Source organism: Drosophila serrata, unplaced genomic scaffold (assembly GCF_035046125.1).
Source record: "Drosophila serrata isolate PLE 108 unplaced genomic scaffold, ASM3504612v1 contig_184, whole genome shotgun sequence".
In the NCBI taxonomy this organism is placed as follows: Eukaryota; Metazoa; Arthropoda; class Insecta; order Diptera; family Drosophilidae; genus Drosophila; species Drosophila serrata.
This window is the reverse complement of record NW_028257082.1, coordinates 2379266-2405546: the sequence shown is the minus strand read 5'-3', so window position 1 is coordinate 2405546 and position 26281 is coordinate 2379266. Positions and strand designations below refer to the sequence as shown.

General features: G+C 42.4%; 5 protein-coding genes and 1 long non-coding RNA gene across 17 annotated transcripts; 4 read left to right on the top strand and 2 right to left on the bottom strand.

Annotated features, from left to right (window-relative positions):
- Window positions 1-220: 220 nt before the first annotated feature.
- Window positions 221-1359, top strand: MED8 (mediator complex subunit 8). The gene has a single exon (XM_020951024.2). The coding sequence runs from the start codon at window positions 459-461 to the stop codon at window positions 1215-1217; it is 759 nt and encodes a 252-aa protein (XP_020806683.1). The 5' UTR covers window positions 221-458; the 3' UTR covers window positions 1218-1359.
- tapas (tudor domain-containing protein 7 tapas) lies at window positions 1209-8599 on the bottom strand. Of its 5 annotated transcripts, none has more exons than XR_015270560.1 (8): window positions 8281-8412; window positions 7545-7785; window positions 2917-5739; window positions 2731-2849; window positions 2087-2644; window positions 1872-2023; window positions 1662-1810; window positions 1209-1592 (listed from the first exon to the last, which is right to left on the bottom strand). XR_015270560.1 is itself a non-coding variant. In XM_020951021.2 (8 exons), exons 2-8 carry the CDS (start codon window positions 7758-7760, stop codon window positions 1366-1368), a joined length of 3960 nt encoding a protein of 1319 aa, XP_020806680.2. In that variant the 5' UTR covers window positions 7761-7785; window positions 8281-8599; the 3' UTR covers window positions 1209-1365. The 5 variants fall into 5 exon arrangements, 2 of the variants coding, with proteins under 2 accessions (XP_020806680.2, XP_020806681.2); XR_015270559.1 differs by having other exon boundaries at window positions 2087-2588; XM_020951021.2 differs by having other exon boundaries at window positions 2087-2360; window positions 8281-8599.
- LOC147644347 (uncharacterized) lies at window positions 6643-9212 on the top strand. Its single transcript, XR_015270562.1, has 2 exons — window positions 6643-6872; window positions 7316-9212. It is a non-coding gene; the product is annotated as an uncharacterized LOC147644347 (long non-coding RNA).
- LOC110182918 (uncharacterized) lies at window positions 9187-20320 on the bottom strand. Of its 6 annotated transcripts, none has more exons than XM_086828012.1 (3): window positions 20197-20318; window positions 10299-11274; window positions 9187-10244 (listed from the first exon to the last, which is right to left on the bottom strand). In XM_086828012.1, exons 2-3 carry the CDS (start codon window positions 10704-10706, stop codon window positions 9402-9404), a joined length of 1251 nt encoding a protein of 416 aa, XP_086684138.1. In that variant the 5' UTR covers window positions 10707-11274; window positions 20197-20318; the 3' UTR covers window positions 9187-9401. The 6 variants fall into 6 exon arrangements, with proteins under 6 accessions (XP_086684138.1, XP_086684140.1, XP_086684139.1 ...); XM_086828014.1 differs by having other exon boundaries at window positions 9187-10225; XM_086828013.1 differs by lacking the exon at window positions 20197-20318 and having other exon boundaries at window positions 10299-10680; window positions 10733-10860.
- LOC110182859 (uncharacterized) lies at window positions 11184-19864 on the top strand. Its single transcript, XM_086828009.1, has 5 exons — window positions 11184-11765; window positions 14917-15874; window positions 17363-18625; window positions 18684-19054; window positions 19110-19864. The coding sequence occupies exons 3-5, from the start codon at window positions 17761-17763 to the stop codon at window positions 19284-19286; spliced, it is 1413 nt and encodes a 470-aa protein (XP_086684135.1). The 5' UTR covers window positions 11184-11765; window positions 14917-15874; window positions 17363-17760; the 3' UTR covers window positions 19287-19864.
- LOC110182857 (polyprenol dehydrogenase) lies at window positions 19871-26065 on the top strand. Of its 3 annotated transcripts, none has more exons than XM_020950995.2 (5): window positions 19871-21086; window positions 22779-22967; window positions 23027-23134; window positions 25098-25479; window positions 25541-26065. In XM_020950995.2, the coding sequence occupies exons 2-5, from the start codon at window positions 22787-22789 to the stop codon at window positions 25935-25937; spliced, it is 1068 nt and encodes a 355-aa protein (XP_020806654.2). In that variant the 5' UTR covers window positions 19871-21086; window positions 22779-22786; the 3' UTR covers window positions 25938-26065. The 3 variants fall into 3 exon arrangements, with proteins under 3 accessions (XP_020806654.2, XP_020806656.2, XP_020806655.2); XM_020950997.2 differs by having other exon boundaries at window positions 20029-20166; XM_020950996.2 differs by having other exon boundaries at window positions 20030-20162.
- The last annotated feature ends 216 nt before the right edge of the window (window positions 26066-26281 follow it).

The following is a 26281-nucleotide window of genomic DNA, read 5'->3' as shown; positions in this document are numbered from 1 at the left end:
TTTTATTATTCAATTTTACATTCACCTTTAGATTTACTGATCGTTCGTTTGGCTAATATGTCATAGTCCTAGCAATTTGCTTAAAATTAAAACCGAATGTGTTTAATAATATTAAATATCTTCGAAACAGAGCAATTCATGTTTTTCTTCTAATAAATTAATTTTCCTATCGGTTTAAGAAATATTCCTCAAATTTTCGTAAAATAAATAATAATCACAATCAAAATTGTAACATTTATTAATGAAAATTAAATTAATTTTAAATAAATTTATATAAATAAAATTTTATGCACTTTTTTATTAATAAATCCCACTGTACCGTTTACAGCACCAATTTTATTCGATAGTCGTGATTCTATTCGTAGTACTTGCTGAAATACCGAATTGTCAGTAGCCAAATGGAGAAGGGTCACACAACCGTGTTTTATGTGAAATAATTAACAAGTAAACATAATAAAATGCAGCGGGACGAAAAGCTATTTGAGATGACGCTGGATACCGTCCTCCAGCGCTTAAACGACCTCAAGCTGGCGGTGCTCTCCATGATTCAAAAACTGGAGATGGAATACGAGACAATCAACTGGCCAACGTTCCTAGACAACTTCGCGATTATTTCCAGTCATCTTACCGGACTGACCAAAATCCTGGCGAAGGAACAGTGTCCACCGCTTCGAAATCGCACCGTCCTGCCTCTGCTAGTCTCCATGGAACGGGACGATACGCTCATCAATATCACAGAGGGTCGAGTGCCGGTCTTCTCACACGACATTGTTCCGGACTATCTGCGCACCCGGCCGGATCCGATCACAGAGCAGAAGATGCAGCAGAACGAGCAGAAGGCGGCCAACCTCACCAATGATGCGGCAATGAAACAGGTCACGCAGTACAACAAAGTCGTATCGCACGTCCTAGACATGGTCAGCAAGGCCCGGGAAGAATGGGAGATCGAAAGTTCCTCGCGCACTGGAATCCAACAAACGAGCAGCATGGCGGACACACAGCTGCTCGTAGCCGCCGTGGGCATGGGCAAGGGCCTGAAGCTTACCAACTATGGACCTGGACCTGGCATGATGGTCCCACCCTCGATCCGTGCACCCTCGCCAATGGGCGGACCCGCCATGAGTCCGGGTAATGTGCAGCAACAGCTGGGCAAGGCGCCGTCGGCGGTAAAGACCAACATCAAGGCGGCAAATCAGGTGCACCCGTTCTCTCGATAGCAAAATCCTTAGTTTATTGTTGCGCTTTGCACTGCAGAGTAATTATTCTTTCCATCTGGCGGAATGTATGGTCATAATAAATATATGTACTTAGGCTAAGACTATAAGTAAGCAAACATAAACATGAACAGCTTCAGAAGAATCCAACTCAGACTTCCTTTGTTTCCGGCTGCGCGTGATTCTCGCTAATGAGAGTCTCGTGCAGCTTAATATCCTGCGGTGTGGAGGTGTCAATCAGCTCCAAGCACAGCGCTCGCGTTTCGTCCTTCTGTTTGTGCAGGCGCCGCACAATCCCGATGAACATCTTGCCCAACGTTAGCTTGCGGAAGCGGACACAGTTTTCCTGGCTCCATACCACATCTTCCAGTTGAACGCCTAAAAACAAAGAAGAGGAAACAATGGAAATCAATGAGTTTGGGGAATTCAGTTCGTAGTTGACCTCACCATATAATTGAGCTGGAAGCGCCATCTTGGGCAGCTTCCTCAACTCCGGTGGAAGTGTTTTTAATTGATCACAGGCCACCACACCATCATCGCCCAAGTCCACGAAACTGACGTGAATAATCTCATCGTAAATCTTGCGAATATTTACGCTGTAATGAAAGTCAAGATAGTTAATGGTTATTCGTAATTCGGTCCAACACATGAACCTACCGATGATAAACGCCTTCACTGTCGGGCGCGGCATAGGCCTCACCAATAGCCAACTGGGAGGGCTGGACTCCCTTGGCGGCCGATCCCTTGCAATATTCTTGCAGATCCTTCATCAAACACTGCAGCTGATTGTAGCATTTGTAAGGTTGAACCTGCAGGCGGATGTAAACATTAATTTGAATACAATTTAGTTAGGGTTAGTTAGTAGAACTCACCGCAAAGTGTCCGGGATTTATGGAGAGAGCTACGCGCACTTCGAAGTAGGCGCCCACGGCCGGAATAGCCTCGTAATCTTTAAGCAGAAGTGTCGAAAAGGTTGTGGCTCCTGATCTATGTGTAGATACCTTTTGGGGCGTCGCCGGCGAACTAAAGGCGACCAGGTCACTGCTGCTGCTCTGACTCGAGATCACAGAGCTAAAGCTGCTACGTCTTGGCGACTGGATGGTGTTATTCGACTGCAGATCATCCAAGGATTCTGGACGAGTCGTACTGTGGGTACGGGTTTGGGGGAGCAGGCGTTAGCCAGGAATTGTGTTTGGATTGAAGGCATGAAAAACACGTTCGCACTCTTGGGCTTATTGGATAATTAGATGGCAACCAATGATTATATTTCGTCGATTATATACAAAGATGTGAATGACTTAAGGTTAGCTTACAGTAGGTTCATTATCGAAGATGTTTTTTCGTTAGCAAGTCAGATCCAGTTTATCGAAAGCACTAATAGAAACTTAGCATTAACCAGAGGATCGTTTTAGATGGTGGGATGTAAGTTGCTTTATGAGGATGCAAATTATTGACAATGATCATAATGAGAATGAATGGAAAGATTACACAAAAGACTTGATAATAAAAAACTTACCTCTGAATCTCGAATTCCATCCTAAGGCCGGTGTTTACACTACTATACATCGATTCCGGACCCTGGCGGATGTATACCTTAACCATGGGCTTCGTAATGTCTTTGGCTACCACTTTGAGCTGCATAAGGAGACGGAAATGCGATGAAGACATTAATAATATTAAAATATTAAGAGGATGGACCTACCAAAGCTTCAGTGCGCGGCGGCATCTGTGCACGCAGTCGTCCCATCATATGACTCGAGATCTCAGGGACGTCGTACAGGCTAACAGCCAGCGCCTGTGGAGGGTACGAGGCTAGAGCTCTATTGTTGGCCTCCAATCGGTAAATGTTTGAGATATGCGTCTTGCGCTGCCGTCCATCGTCTATGTAGTAGATGTCGAAGGTCTCTTCTTCGGAGTTCTGAGGCTTGGTCACCAATCGCCCGCGATACCAGTGCTTCAGGCCGTCAACAGATTCGTCACAGACGAAGACATGCCGGTCATGGAGCAGATCAGAGTATCGAACGCGATCCTGCTCACCCAGATCAGCCACTGTGTTAGCAATGCTTCGTTCCACAAAGTTCAGGTCGTCGTTGCGAACCAGCACCATCAGATCGCCGTCCTCGGTGATGTGCGTCACGAAAATGGGAGTGGTTTTTCCAATATTCTGATCATCATTGAGTGTAGGCGGCGGGGTACTCTTAATGATTCTACTGGCAACCAGATCATTTAGATGAACATCCTCGGCCGTGGATGTGTCGTAAAGAGTGGCCACCAGACATGGTTGCCGTCTGCCTTTACTTACTATGCCTTGAGCGGCACCGCCGAGGTCAAGAAACTGTTTCTGGCTGGTGAGGACACGGGCCACTACTGACTGGCCTTCCAGTTCGTTAATCAGTACACGCTGGGCGTGAGGATGATCCCTAAACTTGTCCAACGCATACAAACTTAGACAAATTGCTTGAGCCGGAAGCACAAGGAACTGGGCCGGACACTGAAACAGCTCCTCAAACGCGAACTGTGCTGTATCTCCAAAATCGACGAAGTGACACCGACAACTTTTCTGCTCCGCATCTACGGAGATCACACGAACACGGTTCCAGCCCTCGCGGATCTCCACCAGGTATAGCTCTTGGACATGAGGATCGAGCACCTGTTGGCGGTAGTGTGGCATTGCCAAATGTCGACTCATGTGCGTTGTCAACTCATCCAGCTTTCCGATCTGATCGATTAGTCTGGCCCAAACTTCAGTCGTCGAATTGCAGTGGCTAATATACATGTTCCAATCGTGCGATCCTCCCTCGATACCTTGCCAAGGCAGCACCAGATTTGGCATTGTGGTGGGCGTGTTGATGCGAATCGGAACCGGACACCCGGGATCGTTGGCGAACAGAATGATTCGTGGATTAATGCCGTGCTCTACGCGAATCTTGTTCGACTCGATGATCAGATCGTACCAGTGGCTGGGTAGGTGGTGCCCGAAGGTATTACCATACCAATCCTCTAGCTTGTGGCCCAGAATGCCGTGCGGGTATTTAAGCAACTCATGATACAGTCCCTCGATGAACTCTTCATCGTTGACCGTGCACACAGAGAGCTGCTTACGCGACTCAGCGTGCTTTATGCGCTCAATTGCAATCTGGGCTGTGCGCTGGTAGGCCGTTTCCTCATTCACAAACTCCTGAGGATAGCTGCTGTACACGTCGCCCTCAATCCTCACGGAGCAATTCAGATGTGGTGGTGTATTGAAGATATTGAACTTTGGCTTCTCAAAGCCATGGGCTTCGCAGTACATATTCAACGATGAAACGGCGTCGTACGTCGGATTGAACTTGAAGTTAACGTTCTTCTTCGTATTTGGCGTGGAGTTATGAGTCTTGGGAACATGGCTCGTAACCTTTAGAACATCAACCGCCTGGGTAGTTACTTTGGGTTTCGCATTTTCTGGCGAGTCGGGCGGCGTGATGGGAGTCACTACCGGTATCATAGCTTGCGGTTGCGCTTTAAGTTTAAGTCTATCATTTACGGAAATGGCAGCAGGGCGCGTCTGCCCTGGGTGAGGAATGCGCGGATGCAATGGTCGCTTAAAGCGGGCGGCAGACGAATCAGCATCGACACTTGGTGCGTTCGGACGATGAGATGCACTATTGCCCAATATGGCCCGAAGCGGTGGCTTGCCCCCGTTCTGTTTGGGCTGCCCGTTGCTCTGAGGGCGGCTCGGACCATGACCGTTAGTGGTGGATCCGATCTTATCATTTGGTATAGTGATCAAGATCTTTTCCTGGTTCACCTGTGCGGCACGCATGGATGTAGGTCCTTTGGGTTTCTGACCTCGGTCCTTCTCCATTTCCTGCTTGCGAGTTTCGCTGTTCCCTTGCTGCTTCGTGATCTCCGATTTTTTATTGTCCTGCCTCTGACTTTCTGCTTCTGTGCTCTTCTGTTTCTCCAACTCCTTTCTCTTGCAATCCTCTTTGGCTTTCTCCAAAGATCCCACTAGTGCTTTTTGTTCACTCTCGTGCTGCTTTTTTAAAGTGTCCAGTTGCTTCACGAAACGCTCCTGAATCTCTTTCTCTATCGTAACCAGCTCTTTATTGATCCGAGTCTCAAGCTCCTTCTTGAGGCTATTCCTAAGATCTTGTTCCAAATTCGCCTTTTGCCTGATTAGATCGTTTCTCAGCTGCTCTAGTTCGCGTTGCTGGCTCTGACGGTTCTCCTCGAAGCGTTTCTGGGCGAGAAACTGCTCCTGTTGCTGCTGGCGAACACGGTTCAGTTCTTGGTTAAGAACTTGCGTTAGATGAGGTTCGGTTGGAGGACAATAACGTTGCGCTGGCGATTGCTGATAATGTTGCTGCGGCGATGGTCGATAAAATTGCTGCGCTTGTGGATAGTAGTTGTTGGGATATCTATTGGCGTATGAGGGGTTTTGCTTAACTTTAGGCTTAGGTTTGTTCTTTACGCTGTTCTTCTGCCCTCTGACCATAGACGCTATGTGCTCGGTTTTGGCACTGTACTTCGCACTGATGAGGACCTGAAGGATAAAAAGAATGAGTAAGTTTAAACTGGAGATATATTCATAATTAGTTTAGATAGCAAAGCATTTTTTTCAAGTTATGCAACATTTTGCTTTTAATAGGCAATCCCAGATAGCATTCGCTTTCTTTAGTTTCTTGGAAGGGAAAGCCGATCCGCTTGGACAACTCTTGGCTTTGGGGGTAATCCAATATGGCACATTTAACTGCACACCAAGCAATTTTACAGCCAAGCCTGTTTACTCAAGTGCTCGGGAATTGTTTAGAAATCGGAGCACAGTTTGAAGTTATAATTTTGTTTACGCGCACACACAGTTGAGAGTGATTCAGTGTCTGAGCTGCGTTTCAGCACTGAGATCTTTATAGGGTCACAGCTCCCATGGAGCAATGAGGGTCTGGATATGGGCAGGGCTGTGAAGCTCAAGACGTGATAATGGTGCACAGAGAGCGCTTGACTCAAAGGGGGACACATTTAAATTGTTTATATTTAATTGCGAACGCTGAATATACAGTGCCCGCTCTTTACACAGTGAATAAAATTGATTTCCTATTGTTTTTTGTAATGAATTCTTAGTACATGCAATATTTAAAACAATATGGAATGATTTTAATAAGTATCAAATGTATATATGTATGCTATATATATTATTTTAAATAAATATCAGCTGTCTTGACTTCCATGCGTTTACTTCGTGGCTGCATCTCTTGGATGCCCGATTATCGATTTGGCATTGCAATAAGCAGGCCGGAAGCGCCGCCCACACGCCCACAGGTGAGCGAACCAGCCAGCCAGGTGCATTGCAAGGCGAACATAGACTTTACATTCAGAACAATGCAAAAAGTTCAAGTGTAGCCCATTTGTAGAGATGGATGGACGAAGACAGAAGGAAACGGCATTCGTTCACTTTCACCATGCAATCACACCGACGACTCACACACACAGTCGCACGCGAAATAAAAGTTTAAATTGCTGGCATTTTCGATTTTCGTGTTACTACACTCTTTTTGTTTTAGCTTTTCGGTTGCATTTATAAAGCGCTTAATCAGCACGAATCGCAGCAAAAATAATAAAAAAAAAGAAAAGCAAAGCTCGAGGAAAGCCAAGGCCCGCGAAAACCCTCATCTAGACCAGGTAAGACCCATTGTTTACACTTCTGACGGCGAAGATGAAAAGAAGAAGACTCTGTTGACACGTTGCCCCTTGGATGGGCAGCCCCGTTGACGGTGAGGAGCGTGGCGCGAGACAGCGGCGAGAGCGAGAGGTAAGAAGCGCAGCAGCAGCGGCTCACCGCGTTTAGCCAGCGAAATGAACTGAAAGCGGCGCCGCTGAAGCGCCCGCACACCAAAAAGCTTACTGTCAGCGGTGGAAATGTTCAATTGGCTACTTTATATTTTAAGCTAGCTTTGGTGTTGATACTGCATTTTAGTTATTAATATGTGTGAAGATAATATTACTGTCCCAAGTCTAAAATTCTCTCCTATTTAAATTAGCCTGATAAATTTAGATTTCGTCGAGTAAAGCCCTCCAATAATTTGTTAAGGAATTTTAACAATTATCTTATGTTTTACTTTTAGATTTAGCTGTTTTACACAGCAACACTGACCGCTAGGAGAGTGAGAGAGAGTGAGGCGAAAGCTGCGCACGTGAGCAGTAAAGAGAGAGAGAGTAAAGTTTGACTGAGAGAGAGCGGGTGAAAGAGCACTTTCAATGTGCAAGTAATTCGCAAAGAATCTTGACAATTAAAAGTAACTAGGAAACCGAAAGGGTAATCGAATCAGAATATTTTGAAAATATGTAATTTACCTCATTTCCGAACCTTTGGATATTGAACTCGTTTGTTGCCAACAACAAAGCCTCGGGTGTCGGAAAGCCCAGCCTGCGATAGGGAAGCGGCTCGCCCTCAAGTCCCCTGTAGTCTTTCAGAATGGACATCAACGAGACCGGCGGCTTGAGGGACACAGTCAGAGCCCTCACAACGGTTGCAATAGCCTTGAGGGCACTTTCCTTATCCGTGGACATGGCAATCCGTATCCGTTCAACGAATCTAGCGGGGAGAGGAGGAGAAAGAGAGCCATTAAATACTTAACCCATTGAGCATGATTCAAGTGGTGTGGAATGCGTGCGCCCACCACCACCCACAAATACAGAAACAGCGGAGAAGCGTAAAAAAAAATTCGCAACAACAAACACAGAACCGAACGCGCACAGATAACGCAAAAGAGTGCACAAGAAAGAGAACGATAAGAGCAAAGTTAAAGAGACAGAGACAAGCACAGCGACGGCGCAGCAGCTAAAATGCATAAACATTTTCAGCATGACAGTTTTTGTTTGTTTGCTCTACAGTTTCAAGTCGAGCAATTAAAACAAAATTATCTGTCGATGAATGTGCTTGTCATGCAAAAATTGGAAAATCTTTGCCTCTTGCTTTGCTCATACATACATACATACATACATATGTACGTAAGAAGTGCCGTTATTTCTTTTGGTTGGCATTCCACAAGCCGGCAGTGCAATAAACATCAAATGCGATTTAACTAACCTGGATGAAACAGTAAATAATAAGAATATCTCACTGAGATATGCACTGAAGTCTGCAAAAATGATGTCCTTCGAAAACGGAAAATATGACAGCGCCGAATGCGCTTTTTCTATTCCTCTTTGGTTTCTTGTTTTGCTTTAATTTCTTTCTCTTCGCCCTTTGCATGTATATTTGCGTTTCCATACAATATTTATTGTACGATCACTTTGTAACAAATTTTAACTAAGAGTATAAGAGACTTAAAAAACACACAGAAAGGAAAAGTGTGTAGCAACACAGTAAGAAGTTTTCCACATTTTAGAAATGGCCGGGCGGCCTACTAGAGGTGGTCAAAAACTAAATATATATCGATATTTTTTGTGATGAATATTTATGAACATGAAATATTTCCTGATTTTTTTTGGAAGGAAATTCACTTTATTCTTCACGGGTCTTAAAATAGTCTTTTCCAAGTACGAGTATTATGTACGCGACTATGCTTCAATAAAATAAATAAACAATAAAAACGAAAAATGTGGTGATAAAAACATAAAAGGATTAATCTCCTTCCAGAGGTGGATTATTGGTTATCACTGGAGAAGTCAGATTCGTATGGTTTTATTCGTTTAGACATTTTGAACAATTCTTATAGCAACAAATAGTTGGAAAGAATTATACAAATAGTAATTGATAATTTGGATGTGAAAAACAAATATATATCGATATATGTCAGCAGTCTGGCAACATCAGTTTAACAAGCTTTTTCAGTGTGACCTGTACAGTATATGTCTCTTAGGCGCCCTTTTTAAAAAATGATTGAAAACTAAACCACAAATATATTCGTGGCGAAAAATATGAAAACTAGTTATCTTCGCAGTCTTACCCATGAAAAATAAATTTGACCTTTCAATTGATGTGAAAATTGCCTTTGTTTTTAAATAAAATAAAATATTTTATGTATATTTGTTTGCTTTGAATAAAATATATTAACGATTTTTTAATTTTAAAAACAGCTTAACAAAGAATCTAGGAAAGGCTACCCTTCTTTTTTGTTTATTATAATTTATTATTTACAGTCTGCAGCGTGTCTTGAGGCCATAAATGTGTATATTTGAATGACCTTTATTACAGCCAGCTGCATTTCAAGTGTCACCAAAATCGGAGGTGTCCTTATTGCGAAGATACTTGATTTGATTTTTCTGCTCCTGTGGCCGTTTAGGCTCCCATATGGCCGCAAGTCGAATGGGGGCCTGTGGAGCCATCTGAAACCTCCTTGACTTACAATGCGGTATGTCCCTCATCTGCTGCTGATACTCCTCCCACACACGATTCTTTAGCTTTAGTTCCTCCTCCCTCGCCAATGCGATGTCAGAGTCACTTTCCATTTGGCTGGCAGGTCGAATCCCAAAGAAGAAGGCCTGGGAATATGACGAGGAAGAGGGTTTTAGCGGTTTAGCGGTCTGCTTTTGCTTATTAGGCTTCTTCTTCAACTTGGATTGTCCTAGCTCGAAGTCTGGCAGCGGACAGTCATCGGGCGACTGACTCAGCACCTCCATCTCCATGTAGTTTAGGGTTTTAAGTACTGAAAGTACTTGTTTCTTCGTGGACAAAATAATTTCCAAAAAAATCTTGGCCGTTTTCGCCGACAGGTGTTTTGATTTCTTGCGACACTTGGGACCAAATTGGACTTTTTTTGTAGTTGGTATCGAAGGCGGCGAAGGTTTACGAGTTGTTCGAATTGTTGGTGGAGTTGGAGGAGTTGTTGAAGTTGTTGTAGTTGTTGGAGTTGGTACAGTTGTTGGAGTTGTTGGAGTCGGTAGAGTTGTTGGAGCTGGACACTTGGTTGTGACAGGACGAAAAGGCGTGGAGTCCGGTATACAGAAGGTGGAGGAACGAATGATTGCTATTGTTTGGGTAGGTGGAGGAGTCGTTGTATCGATGAGACCAGTCTTCGACTTTGGAGTACCTGAGGGCGGTAGATTGAACTGACCCTCAGATGATTTCCCTTCCCAATCATTGGTACGCTGGAAGCTCATTACCTGTTCGGAGTCCCCCACACCTGCAGCATTCAATATCTCCAAGTCCAATGGGTCAAATAACTCATGATTTTTATCCTGCTTCTGCTTCTGCTTTAGATTGTGTGTCTCGGATCCAACTGGCAAGCTTTCGGAATGAATGTAGGTCTGGGAACTGCTGGGATATAGAAACTTGGCAGGATCTCCGGGCCTATCCTCCATCTGCTCGAGGTCGTCTAACTGCTTAAATAATGTATTGATATCCTGGCCGTTATGCTGGTCTTTCCTATCATATTGCTTCCAGCTCCAGGGAACATCAAACTCTGTTGATTTCTTAGCCTCATTATGACCGGATGGGCCGACAGTTGAAAGTATTAACATTGGCAGTAGCCAAATTCCGACAGTGCTATAGCTTCGATTTTGCATTGACATTGTTATAATTTACTATAAAATCTTACCCAATTGTTCGTCTAGTTAAGCTTGGTAGACTTGGATTCTATCAATGACGTTAGAGTCTTAACAAATGTGACGATAGCCTTTCTGAAACTCTAAAAAACTTTTACTGAAACTGTAAGATTTATTTGAAATTTCGTGTATGCATTCTTAAAAATAATCTTAAAATGCTAAGCTAAATTTTATTTAAATGTAATCTTTTTGTCTTACCTAACGAGTTAAAAGTCGTAGTTATATTAAGGTATAAAAGTTTCCAGTTTCTTGAGAATTTTCCCAAATGCTTACATATCCCTTAAGTATCTTTACGATTTTCCGAAATGACAGTTAACTTTATGGGAGGTCTTTTCTGAAACAAATAAAGGACATCGGCGTGAGAAACTTCTAAGGACATGGCAACTGCCACGTCGCCTTCGTTCGAATGCATCGACCATAGCGGGAAGGGGTGACTGGAAAGCTGTTGGAAATTGGCCTGGAACTCGAACTGACTGCTGACTCAATTCCCAAGCCACAGTCGAGTTTTCCACGTCCAACAGAGCAGCAGCAAATCCTAGTGAAAGAAAAGACAATTCAAAATATAAATAACAACGCAATAACTAGAAAGGATATACTTTATAAACTCCTATAAAGCCAGAAGTTTCGAAACTGGCCAAGAATTAAGTGCTGTTACCGGATTCTCGAAAGTTCTGTGCCTCCTCAAAACTTAAATGCCACTCAAACGCAAACGCCATAAAAACTAATCGTTTCTCGGGTTGCACAATTCCAGTTGAGCCTTGAAGCTATCCGGAAAAGTTAAATCCCGGAGATAGTGCGATGACTGTCCTCAATATGCACGCCAAAATGATTATATTGATTTTATTTTTCTATAACGGTTCCTACAATTGGAGTAAAAAGCTGTAAAGGACCCCCTGCTGCATCTGTCTCACTCGCTCCCACTCCCTTCGGCCAGGCGGCGTTTAATTTTCGTGTGTTTGTGTGCGTCCTGCGCCGGTGTGTGTGTGTGTGCGAGATCCTGCCAGCGAGTAAAAATCGAATCCTTAGGTAAGCCCCAATGTGTTTGGTAACACTTTTTCAATTTATACTATAAGGAGGCTACCCGAACTCCTGCTATCGATTTTGCCATTTGACAAGAGTTGCAGTTTAGGCGCTGGGCCAACAGCAAAACTGCCTGCGGTCACCAGGCAACGGCAACAAAAGTGGTAACAGCAACAGCCACGGCAGACAACAAAAGAAACGGTCAATAAAAGTGCGCAAAAGCGAGGCATCTCCACTTACAGTGGGAGCCAGCGAAAGTGGTCACAGGTCTCGGTATCCATGATGGAAAATTGTATTCTTTGAAGTTAAAAATGAATTCAAATTCGACTTTCTTGAAGCTATAAATTAAAGTAAAGAAACATATAGCTAAGAGGTAGATTTATTTTCCAAAAATTGAATTAAAACAAATTTTTGGTATTAACAAAAATATTTTCTTAACTAAATGTCAAGGTATTGATGGTTAAGCATACTCACTTTAGCAAACCTCCACTATAGCGCACCCCAACATTCCAGCCTCTGTTCCTTGTGGATTTTCCAGAGCTTTCCAGCGCCTGCGCCACAGTATCCTGTTGTTTTGATAGTAAAAAGGACAAAGCCCCGCTCACCAATACAGCCAACAGGCGACTTGCACTTGTTTACAAATACGCACGCCAGACATGCGACACGTGGCGCAGGGCAGCCCCTGGAAGGCCTCGGGTCATGGATGGTGGAAGTGCACCTCATTCCGCTTCCCAATTCCCAATTCCGTTACCCATTCCCATTTCCAAAGGCCGGCCGGCAAGGCGAACATGGCGGATGAGCAATGTCTCCGAAAGGTGACGTCAGAGATGGACGACGACATTGAACTAGTTTCACTTACCATTCGCAAACGGTTCACATTTCTCCAGTGACGTCAAGAGAAAATCCGGAGACTAATAAGAGACCAATAAGGCAGCCAGTTTGACCTCCGAACTTTGGCTTCCGCTTCGCTGAAATTTCGATCCATCGACGCTTCTTCGATTGCCTCCTAATTGGTGTTGGCCCTGCCTCGTAAATCGTCTGCCACGCAACCCTGAACTGCTTTTGCGCAGCGAATTCATTAACTAATTAATTAAGAAATGTGTGTTTATTCATTTAATAGTTTATGTGAAGCCTGTCCTCTAAATTGAATTTACTTTGGTGAAGTGCAAAAACATTGTCTACTCGTTGCACCCCAGATGATATTATATTCGAAGTTTCTAATTTCGAAATTAATGTACATACATATGTCACTTTTAACAGAAGAATAAATTTGAAAAATATCTTAGTTTAGGTTTTCCAATGGGAAATTTTCATTCCTAAAATGTATCAAAGAAGGTGACTACATTATTAGCATAACAAATTCATTTAACTGCGTTGCAGGTGCTTTAATCTTTAGAGCTTCAATGAATTTAAATGGCTTCTAAAATCTAATCTCAAAAAGTGAAAAACAAAACTTGTACGTTTGTGGTTATTCTCATATAACCTCATGCGTGTTTCCTCTACTCGTATTTAATTGCACTTTTCTATTTTTTTTGTTTTATTTTTCGTTTCGCTCTCATGAGTAGGCGTGACCTTGGCTAGTGCAAAATACTTCATGTAAATTGCACCATCAAAATGTGTTTGTCTACATCTCGGCAAACACGACAAGAATTTTATAACGGCGCAGAAGTACAGATCTCTCAGCTATATGTCTATATGGCAGCTATATAAAATGGCCCACTCGGGCGGAATGCTTGGTGCAAGGAGGCGGTGGGTGGATGCAAGGGGGCGTGCCGGGCGCCCTGGTTGGCACAATCAGTAAACAACAACAGAGAAAAGCGCCGGGCACTTGGCATTGTTTCATATGTGCTGAGGAGGCCTCGATCGAAATGGGATCAGGTGAGCCAGCTGCCAAAGGCGACCTAGGCCTACCAACTCGGATGACAGTAGATACCCCAGAGAGCTAATAGGGGGTTCCCATCTACAGTCTATAATTTAACATCTTGTTCTTGAAGTTTTGACAACTAAATTACAACTTTCTTCTTGGTAGCAAACATAAGTCTAGATTGTACGTCAAGAGATCAAATTATAATACTGATTTAATATAAAAACTTAACTGTGGCTAAAATATAATTGACGTATCCTATTCTCAAAGAAGAAACTGACTGGAAAGCATTCCGAAATTATTTAATTACGACTTTTAAAGATTTAAAGATTCAAGCTTAGGTAGCTTCACTGTAGTTTATTCGTATTTTCTATTGTACACAAACAGTTGTTGCCTCCTAACCCGGCAATGCCCATTGGTTGCCAATTAGTTTGTGACACTTGTTATATCCTGGGCCACAAAAGCGCCCTGTTTATTATAATAATACTTTTACGTAGTTGGCAAACGTTCCTTGAGCCCATTTCTCTGTCAGGGGGGAGGACCTTGACCCCAACCAGAGTTGGCATTATGAGTGCCACTCTCCCCCAAAGTCGCTTTATGGCTTCGGATCAGGGTGAAATTCATAATGCATGCAATGTCCCCCTTTTCAGAAGGAGTGCATCCAATCGAATCCACAGCGGGTGGTGCTTAGATAAGGTGCCGGTATACAAATTATGAAGCATCACAAATTTTCCACTCGGTCAGTTATAAAATCCGAGTTTCAGGGGAGTCTAAAGCTGTATAAATAGACCATAAACAAGCGTTGACTCAGAGTGATAAGATTTAGCAACTAAAATCAAAGTAAGCAAACAAACAAATTGCGTATGCGCCTTCATTATTATTATTATAACACTGTTTATCATAGTTAAGCTAAAAATCACGGGTTGAGATACTAAAAAACAAATTAGAGAACAGTATACGTTTAATTATGAATCATAGATTCAATATTAAAAGGAAATAAGTCACTTTCTACAGAGGATAGATATATGTATGTACAACACTTTTCTTATAAAACTCCCAAAATAATATTCAGACTTCTAGTTCTTGTACAATTTCTATGCTAAACAGTGTTATTGTTTATCACGGTGTCACTAGACCTGAATTAGGCCATATTTTTAATACGCTTTTTTATATTTTTATGATGTTTGTTTATCACGATTTCACAAGGCTTTCTAAGAATACACAGTACCTTTTTGCTTATCCCCCTTTCGAGCTGAACTTAAAAACAGACTTTCCCTCTAATTCTCATTGCAGAGTTCCTATCCCAACATTTGGATTAAAACAATATAAACAACATTAATAATAATAATAATAAACTCCGATTTTGTTTACTACGAACCTCGGGAGCAAAACAAAAATCGCGTTCCAAGTTCCGTTCCCCCTTATCTTATTGTGTGGAATTTTTCAAGCTTTTTTTGCGTCATAAATTGAAATATTTTGCGCTCTTGTGAATAAAGCAAAATCTGAACCATAGGAAACTGTGTCAGACGCTGCCTCAGTCGCTGTCGCAGTCGCAGTCACCGTCGCTGCTTCCGTTGCCGTCGCCGATCGTTTATATAGCGACGGACCGCACTCGATTTTCACCAGTCGTTACGCGTCTCTCGGAGCATTCGCCTCAGCAAAGCGGACAGTCGGAAAATCGGAAAAGCCAAGGGAAAATATTCGAAAATAGCAAAAAGTGCAAGTGCATATTATATAGCCAGCCAGACCGTATAGTATCGCAGCCCCAGTGTCGAACAAAATCCTCTTCGATGTCGATTAACTCGCCAATATCGTTAAAAAACTCGGACCTGCATTGAACAGGCAAAGGCGATTACCAAATAAAAAATAAAAAACAAAACATAAAAAGAAAGTAAACAAATTTAAGGCCGAAAAACATAAGAATCAAAGACAAAGAAACGGCATAGACCGCAAACAACAAGTTGTTTGCTTTTAGTTCGCGTTCCCCTTATTTTATTTTCCTTCCGTTCGTTCGGTTTTCCACGCACGCGCGTCGTGAAAAGCATTGAAAACATCAGTCTCAGCAGTTGAAGCCCAACTGTTGCGCCTTTTAACAACCGATTTAAATCCAATTTAATTGAGACCTTCGTCGAGTGGAAAACATCACCACATCGCATAGGATACAAGATTGTGTGTGGAAAAAGCGAAATAACCAAAGATCTTAACCAGGAAAACAACAATTTTTGATTATTGGGCTTAGGCCATTGTATGGGTAAGTAAATGTATTAAGTTACATCTCAAAGATTAGGAAAAGTTATGAAAAACTCAGTTTCAAGAAATTCTTATATATTTTGAAAGATTTATAATCTGTTTATTTTTGTCAGACGACAAGTGCAGCTGCATTTTTATAAAGAATGCTTACAATAGGATGATATAAACAACAAAAATTGAGTTTTAAAAATAGATTAATAAACTTGCTGGTATAGTGGCCATAATAAACGTTAGTTGCCAGCATTAAAGGCAATTTAAAAATATAATTTTAGTTCGCTGAGTTCATATTCTGTTTCCAAGTACTAAGATATAGCTAAAATCCCCCGACATATAATCAGCATTCCTGTAAAATTTAATAATAATCTCAGACGCACAACAAAGATTACTCAGAATGAAAATAACAAAAGGCAGATTACTATATGTACTAACTTGTGGTACTGATAAATAGGGGCAAATAAACTTCATAGACCGACTCACAATGCAAAACACATTGTAGTCCAACCCGCAGACTCTGGCTTCCGGTGAATCACGTGCAATTAGCACAAATTGCGCGTGCCTCTGCGAAATATTTTCCATGTGCCACATTGTACATATGCTGCTAAGGCACTGAGTCACATTACAAACAAAGCGAATCACGACGACGCAGAATATGTGTCTAATCAATGGCATTCAAAACCAGATAACCGCCTGACATTGTCCAGATTTCGATTGGAGCTACATGCTGTGTGCACCTTGAACCACTCAGTAGACACACAGTAACCATGGGCACGTGGGCACTTAAGATACTCAAATTAGGGTACCTTGTGGTCATTGTGCCCATTATACTTTATTGGCCGCAACTAACAACAGTTGTTAATCAGCACTTGAAACCCATTTTAGACGTACCCACCCATTTCCTGCCTCACGCTGATAACAAAGTAAATTGTTTATTGCCAGCTAGACGAACGAACTGGGGACTGTACCGTCAGATGTATTTATTCCCAGCAACACACTGGGCGAAAATAAACCCAACAAACCCCTACAAAGTGAGATTAAAAGGGCTCTCCATCTGTCTAATTGACTTTGCCAAGGTCGGAATTATATACCTGCTGTGCTGAGATCGAAGGCAATTACAAAACCCCGGGAGGTATTTTTCACTAATCAGCAACAGGGATCAACAAGGGTGTAAATCAAGGGTCAGACATGAAAAATGTGTTTACTTTGGAGAGAAAAATCTTTAGTAAAATAATCTGGGATTTGAAATAGGTCGTCTAAAAAATATATATTCTGTAACTGTCCAAATCTGAAGGAGGCTTTATCAGGGTGCCCCAGAAAAGTTCTTTACATAAAAAGGAAGATTATAATAGATATTTTGTAATATTTAAGTAATAAGTTTAGATTGCAGGGACACCGCTTATAGGTCCAGAGTTCAGTGGGTTATTATTGTGTTACAATAAATTATATTACCTTCTCCTAATTAACATCAATCACCTACTCTTTCCAAAAACAGATCAGTCTAAACTAACGACGAAATTTGGAGACGAGCCGGACCTCCTGTTCAAGCGAGCGCAGGGCCGGATTAGTCTGATCAGTGCAGGAGTGGGAGCCACCCAGGCTGGTCAAGCTGCCCAAGCATCGCTGCATCCAAGCGCCAACGCAACGCTCCAACAAGTCGCCAAAATTCAACTAGAGGCCACGCTCAATGATTGCGAAAGTGGCTATGTGCCCACCGTGGGCCGATGGGGCTCCGAATGGCCGAGTTGACTCGCCGCTGCCACCAATCGCCGACGGGATGGAGGTGGAGCGGTCTCATCGCTTGGCGAGGAGGCCGCTGCTGCCGTCGCCGCCGTTGCCCATGATCCGTTGCTGCATGCCGCGGATCAGCAGCTGGCGGATGCGGTGCGCGGAATGGGATTGACTACGCGATCTGCTACCGCAAATGAGCACGCATCTGGACATGGCACGGGCGCCATCCGTCGCACACCCTCCACCTCCAGTGAGGAGGACTTGGAGGATGAGGAGGAGCCAGAGCTGGCGCCTCCAACCGACCTGACATCGGTGGATGGATCGGAGCGCTACTCCGACATCAGGCAGCTGCTGGCCCGACAGCAGCCACTGGCAGAGCTGGACGAAGGCGGTATCTTGCCCAGCAGCAGCAAGTCGTGGGTCGTGGGCGATGGCTACGACCTGGAGGCCTTTAACCAAGTGAATGGCGTGTGGCCCCTGGGCCATCCGCTGCCGCTGCCGGATTGGTCCGATTCCGGGTCCGGCAAGGGCACCCTTATCTTTGACAACGTCTGGCAGTATGAGGAGCTGAACGGAATTGTGGAGACGACGCTGCAGCGGATGCTGGAGGAGACGCACTACAACACCGTGAATCTCTTTGTGGACTTTTATCGCTCCTTCAAGCGCACCCGTCGCTCTGATCTGCGCAGCTTCTTCCAGTTCTACGATGTGCCCATCAATCGTCGCCACCACATGTGCGTATCCCTGGCCTTTGAGATCATGGCCAGGATGGTTCAACTCTTCCCAGTGCTGGCCAACTACCTGTATGTGGTGTCCTGCGAGGAGCAGGTGATGGACTGCAACGACTACGTCCAACTGGACGAGGAGTGCGGTTTGAATTCGGTGGATGCTGGCGTTGAAAAGGAGCACGTAATGGTTGCCATGCGCATTGCCATCGGCGAGCGCCGAGGTGTGATGATCCTGGATCCGGGATACCATGTCAGCCGAGCTGTGACTGTCATGCAGGATCAGAGTTATCCCCACACGGGTACGTTTTCTTAATATCCCTACTGAGAAGCTATACTAATAAACCCTCTTTTCCACAGGCTGGTTCACCCAATCGAAGGAGCCCCACCTGCAGCGGGACTACTGCTACGCTTACAGCCAGCAGAACGGCAAGTTCGTGGAATGGAAGGAGCGGGAGATCCGTGGCGAGGAGACCAGCTTCAAGACCTCTCTGGTCTACGTGGCCCAGGAGTACATCACAGCAATAGATGTCACCGTGCGCCGTAATCTGGTGTACAACTTCCGGTCGCTTCTCTCGCGAGATGCCAAGGGCCAGGTGTACGCAGGGATCTACTTCCCGCTGGTGGCCAATGTCCAGGAGTCCTACCTGACCATCTTCTACGACGGAACGAATGAACAGCGAGTTCGGACAAAGCTGATGTTTAGCGCCTTTAAAGTGGGCAAGGGCAAGGTGAGAAGGAAACAAAATAAAACCCATTCAAGACGCTAACGATTCTTTATAATAGCAACTTCCGGACTCCATTAAAGAGCACCTGAGCAGGCTGGCACCGCAGATGAGGATGCCCCTGCAGGAGCTAACGGATCTATGCAAGTCCCTTGCCGAGGTGGTCACCGACCAGAACTTCATCAATCAAGTTCTGGCCATCAACGATGACATCGGCAACATGTCCGTGGAGAATTGACAGTTAAAGGAGCCTAAGGATGTCGCTGCTAGTTCCGAATTAGAACGGGAGATGGGAACAGGAACGGAAACGGATGTGAAGATGGATAACAAGGCGATAAAAGACACTGACAACGCAGCTGCAACTTAGAGTTCCGAGTTTTTTCAAATACGTTGTCCTTTCCACAGTAATTTTCTTTTAGTAGCACTTAGGCACCTCTCTAACACCCACACAAACCAGCACACACGATTAAAAGTATATATTTCAATTTAGTAATATATGTATCAAACTATATACACACACGACACAGACTCTATATAATGGTATAATCCCCAATGAATGATTTAACCGAAACCGTAACCGGAAACGGAAATTTAATCTAAACCAGGAAGCGCAAAGCATAGATTTTTCGATTTTCGCTTAGATTCAGCTTCTGTTTCATTTCAAACTAAGTATAAACAACTATATAATGGCAAAATTAGTTAATAACTGGTATCAAGGCAAAACATAAATTGTAATTGTTATATGAAAATATTTCTGTTGTAACACTTGAATGCACTGTACAATTTTGGTTCCAATAAATAAATCAGCTAGCAAAATGACAAGAGTTTATTTTATTGCCTTTGAATCTTTGCCCTCAAAAAAAAATATTCAAAATGAATATGGAGAAAATTCACAATTCAAATTCAAATTCGATATTATCCCCAACAGCCTTGTTATCGATAAAACACTGTTATTAACATACGTAGTTTGGCTCGCTAACAGTTTGGTATTTGTCACCCACCCAGTTGAAGGTCACACTGCTGGCCCAAAAAGATTATATATATATATTTTGTAAAACAAACACTTGGTATAAACCATATATTGTCACGGTCTGTCGCCGGTCGGGAGAACACCGTGAGTAAGAGCGTATTTTAAACTGTTTACTTACCTTTAACGGCTATACATGACGATTAACGTACCGAAATTTGTCTTCCACGTTATTGTTGGACTCGTGTTTGTTGTCTATGTTGGGCTTAGTGTGCCCGCCGCCTGTGCGGAAATTCCCTTTTCATAGTGTGCCCGTGCGCGATCTTGGGCGCGCGCGCTCTTCTTCCAGTAAGCTGATCCTACTTCCAGTAAGCAGATACTACTTCCAGTAAGCAGTTGAAACTAGTTCCAAGCAGTTATTCGTCCTTGACAGGTTGAACTAAACTAGTTCTTTTTTAAATTCAAATTTGAACTCGTTAAAAACTCCAACAACTTTTCAAGTGCAAAAAATTCCTTTTTTTTTGTTCTTCGTTTATCATTTTTATTTCAAACAGCATTAAGGGTAGAGTTTGAATATGTGTGTTTCTTTAAATATACTCAGTTTTATGTCATACGGACGGAGCGTTGTCTTTGTGTAGGTTCTTAACAAATTTGTCGATTCAATTAGCAATCGAATCACTATATATATCACAATTTAGTCAACACACAAGCAATTATAACAACTAAAATAAATGTACATAAGCTGCTCGTCGTCATTAACAATAGAATAGGTTTCTGCCGAAGGACCCGTCGATCTTAAAGCCGCTGCAGCCCGGCACTTCGTAAAACCACCTGTTTTGTGGGCCAAAACAAAAAGAGAAAAACGAATCAAGTTCTGGGCGAAAAGGCGCACAGTTAAAGCTAACGTTTAGTTCGTTTTTGGATCTCTCGCGGAGCGGTTGTGGCATTAAGGGCCTGGCAAACCGGTTTCGACAGCGACACACTGTTTTCGGAAAACGTGATAGAAAACCAAAAGGCAGACGATCTCGATCTCCCTCGCAAGTGCATTTCGCTTCGCAGGCCAAATTGAAGGTAAAACAAAAAGATTTAATAAAACCGCCTGCAAGGGCAGCCACAGCAACAACAATAGAAAAAGAAAGTTAACCATATGCAGCCAAATTAACAACGAAGAGGACCGACCACAAACAACAATAAAAGTGCTAAGCTTTTGCGTTTTGTTGACGGAAGTCGAAACTCTTGACAGCAGCACGTTCAGTCGCAGAGTCATACGTACACACCAAGAAAAAATAGATGAAATTGGGTTAAAGCCACGGATATTTATGAACTTGCACTTAAATGTGCCACATCCATATATTATACAATTTCTTACAAATATTCCTTGACTACACTGACAGAAATTTATTCATTTGATGGTAGTTATCTGATAGAAAAAGGTAAAGCAGCAGCAGGTACTTTATTTGTTCGAGAAATAGTCGAGATTAAGGTTTGAAGAGAATTCTAAATTCTAATAGTTTTTTTTTAAACCTAAGCGATTTTCGTACATCTGGTTTCTCAGTGTCTATGTAATATTTATCCTACAGATCATCGTAACTAATTGGAGTTGTCTAATAGACTAAGAATAATGACGGGCTTAGTAATAAATCATAATTAAAGTTACTGCTAGTTTGACTGGTTTTTAAGTAGGTTTAAAGTTCATTAAATATATAATATAAGTTCAATATTAATTCTCAAATCATTCTTCACGGTGTACGATGTGAGGTCGGCTGCCCCTTTCCCCATATCAAAAGAAGATATGAAGAAACATAGCGCCTTAGTCAATTTTAAGCTTTGGCCCCAAATTCACTCTTTTGGCCCTGTTCATTGGCTTTTGGTTTTGGCTCTGAGCTGGGGGTTCTTCAACTTTCATTCCGCCGCTGTTTGGCTTTTTAATTTGCATTTTACGAGCGAACCTAGCTCGTTCTCTCACAGACACTTAATAAATCCGACAAAGTATAGTGTCTCATCGGTCAGTTGGCACCTGTCTAATTATTTTTTAATTTTCCTGGGGTGCAATTACACCTTAAGTGCAACACCAGGGGTTCTGAAGGGTAAAGGTCTCAGTGAAAATTTGCATAAATTTAAGGCGAACACTTGGTAGTTTTTAGTCACTATTGGCTTAATAAGACCGGCTAACAAACTTACAAAATTGCTAAGCAAACACGAAAAGTCACAGGTGGAAGAGGCAACAACTCAAGCTTTTTGCGGGCCAATGGGGTTAGGTCGTAACTTAAATGCTCTACATTAAAATAATTGAAAGATTAAGCTAGGTCTTAGCTGGGGTTTTTTGTAAACAAAAAAACTGATTGTGATTATATTAAATAATGCAACTATTTATTTTATATACTACTAGCAAGTTATAATTTCTGATAATAAAAATCTTTCAAGACCTCGTTGACTCGACTCTCCCATTTAGAACCTTGACAAAATCTAAACGAATTACGATGACAAATTGATTTCGCAAACTATGCAGTTCCGTGTTCGTCAAACGTTTTCATTTAGCCCATGTACCCAATGTGCCTTGGATACTTAAATCTTGCTGACTCAGCTGGAGGAAAGGGTGTCGCAAAGTGCACTCGAGGCGAATTGACTCGCCAATATTGATAATTGCCCCGACAACGTCCATAGCTAATGGCTGTGACGAGTCGAAACAAAAATCTTTATCAGCCGCTGGACTTTGACCTCTCAGAAAACTGATTCCTTATCATCTAACCCATTTCTTTCCAGACACAATCATGCTGGGCACCCTGCTGTCACTCCTGTTCATCGGCCTGCTGCTTTGCGCCTTCCTCTTCTCGAAAACGACCAAGGAGTTCCCAAAGTCCTGGTTCGAGTGGAAGACGGAGTTCCGATACCAGTATCTGGGCATTGTGGGGCTCATCCATGATGCTCAGCATGCGGCAAGGGATCGCGTGGGTAAGTGGATGAATACTATACTATATACATATCACAATCTGATGCTATTATCCATTTAGCACTTTACAAGCAACCGGATCGCATTGCTGTCATCACTGGAGGCAACCGCGGCATCGGCCTGCGAATTGTGGAGAAGCTGCTGGCCTGCGACATGACTGTCGTCATGGGTGAGTTGACCAATCCAAGCTTTGCCGGCTTTAAATTTAGGGCCTGCTTATTGATTCCACAAACATTTCTGAACGAGCTGAGTATGCGGTGTGCAGTGCGCGTGCCTGGAATTGTCGAGTGTCTCAGCAGAAAAGAAATTAAAATACGGATCAGTTCAATGCAGATCCATCTGCAGCATGTCGCTGTTCACGAAAACGTGATCCATACGGTGGAATTCATTAGATAATCAGGTCTCGCTTTCTGTATCGATCACATCGGTTTTTTTGGGAGGGAATTGTAGCGATAAGAGTTTGTTGACTTTTCGGTTTAACGTTCATTTTGTATACGTTTTTTAAAGAATTCGTTGGGCTGTTTGGAGGGGAAATTATGTATTTGGATACTTTATTCTTTTTCACATATTTTTATATTTTTTAAAGAATTATTATTTTAATCGTGTAATTTTTACGAATTTTTTAAAAATATCTAACTTGAAAGAGCCTTAACAGAGTGAATACCGTAAAAGTCTTTGCAATATATCGTATGTAAAATTCATGTCGAATAGCCTGTTCGCTTAACATACGCTAGATGTCGCCAACTCAAAATCTTTATACATGTAGAAACGATTTAAAATCACAAGGAAAACCAAACTCCTACCGTTTCAAGTTTTTAAACTTGTATAATCTTGTTCCAGATCTATATCGAAATCTAAAAATCACAGTTAATAAATTTTTAAGCATGAAGTTACACATCTTTCTACTGCTTGTAAATCTAATAATTATACCCTTGCAGGGTATTTTAATTTAACTCCATGGCTTGTAAGGATGTGATGGAGTCATTTCCGACCAAATAAATCATATATATTCTTGATCAGCGTCAACAGGCAAATCTTTCTAGGTATGAAAGAAATAAAAAAAAAATTTTGCCTTTTTTTTCAAATTTTAATAAGGGGTTACATCGTTGCCAAAAATTGGCCAAAATTGACTTTTTAAATTGAGTATGCAGATTTATTACCCTAATAAAAACTAACACATGGCTGCTTTCCGAATTAAAATCAATGCTTTTTTGCCTTAGCTATGAGTTTTTTAAACTTTCATTTGTTGAAGAAATTTACATATAAAAATATAAATAATACCGATTAAAAAATTGTTTTTTAGCTTTAGTCAGAAGCTTGTAAAGTTGTGAAGGAGTCGTTTCCGACCCTATAAATCATATATATTATTGATCAGCATCAACAGGCGAATCTTTCTAGGCTTCAAAGAAAGAAAAAAAAATTTTGCATTTTTTTTTTTAATTTTTATACAATTTTAAGTCGTTAAAATTGCCAAAAATTGGCAAAAATATACTTTTTAAATTGAGTATGCAGATTTATTATCCTAATAAAAACTAGCATAGGACGGCTTTCCAAATTAAAATTAATGTATTTTTGGCTTAGTTATGCGGTTTTTAAACTTTGATTTGTCGAAAAATGTAATATGAAAATATTTATAATTATCGTATATTTGATTTCATATTCCGATTCGATTAAAATAGAATTGCAAAACTCGCTTTTTAACTGGAACTACTTGTCTTTATAGATTTAAAAACTATTCTTCCTTAATACACACATGGCGTATACTTAATTCAAGGGGTTTCACGTTAAGTATACGCCATGTATGCTAGATATATCTTAAATCGAAGATTATTTTATACCCTTTTAGGGTAATATAACTTTAGTCAGAAGCTTGTAAAGCACTGAAGGAGTCATTACCGACCCTTTAAATCATATGTATTATTGATCAGAATAAACAACCGAGTCGAACTAGCCATCATAGGCAAAAAACAAAATTTTGTAATTAAATTTTCAAAAATGCTTGGTCTTGACCTATTTACGATTTAATCCTTTAGTTCAATTAATAACTGCAAGGTCTTCTAAAGTTCGGCTTCCCAAAGGTTTTTACCTACTTGTTTCCTTATAATATAAATATTTTGAATATTCCACCAAAGGTGTTCGTGATCCTCGCAGCGCAGAAGCCGCAGTGGCATCTATAGTTGACCTAAAGGCCACCAAGGGCAAACTCATCTGTGAGCAACTGGATGTGGGGGATCTGAAGTCAGTCAAGGCCTTTGCCCAGCTCATCAAGGATCGTTTCACGAAGGTGGATCTGCTACTGAACAATGCGGGCATTATGTTCGCACCCTTCAAGATCACCGCCGATGGCTACGAATCGCATTTTGCCATTAATTATTTGGGCCACTTCCTGCTCACGCACTTGCTAATGCCCAAGCTGAAGGCGGCGGGGAAGGAGGGAAAGAACGCCAGAATTGTGAATGTCAGCTCCTGTGTGAATCTCATTGGACGCATCAACTACAAGGATATCAATGGAGAGTGAGTATAAGTGGGCATTATTAAGAGTCCTAATATCTAATGTGATTTTAATGCGTTTTAGAAAACACTACTACCCTGGAACCGCCTACAGTCAGTCAAAGCTGGCACAGATTCTGTTCACCCGCCATCTGCAGACGGTGCTCGATGCGGAGAAGGCGCACGTGCAGGTGAACGTTGTGCATCCGGGTATCGTGGACACGGATCTGTTTGAGCACTCGGCCACCACATCGGTTCCCATCTTCAAGAAGCTCTTCTTCAAGACACCGGAGAGGGGCTCCAGGACCGTGGTCTTTGCAGCCATCGATCCCTCCATTGAGGGCCAGGGCGGCACATATCTGAGCAACGGCGGCAAGGGTCCCTTCCATCCGGATGCCAAGAAGCCAGCCAAGTGCGAGCAGCTCTTCCAGTTCTCCTGCGACCTGCTCAAGATCCAGAAGTATGGCAACGGCGAATTCTAACCCACGCCATAAAACTCAATATTCCTCCCCCTCAACTGGTGCGACGTACTTTCTTAGATTCCATCTCCTTAACATTTTTTGTAAATCGATTTCTTGTATGGCTTATACATATATATTTTTATATAGAAGTGCAGCTGTTGTTCTGATAATACGAACCACTGATGATAATCTGGCCGAAGTGCTATGCTTAGGTTTTAATTAACTTGTCTTCGGCCGCTGATTGCCATCGCCCGGCAGGGAATGCAATTAAAAGTGCAGCAAAAACGATGGCTACAAACATTTTCAAGATGCACTCAGCTGTTGGCGGCGGCAGCTTGAAAGACGATCGACCAGACCGGCAGAGC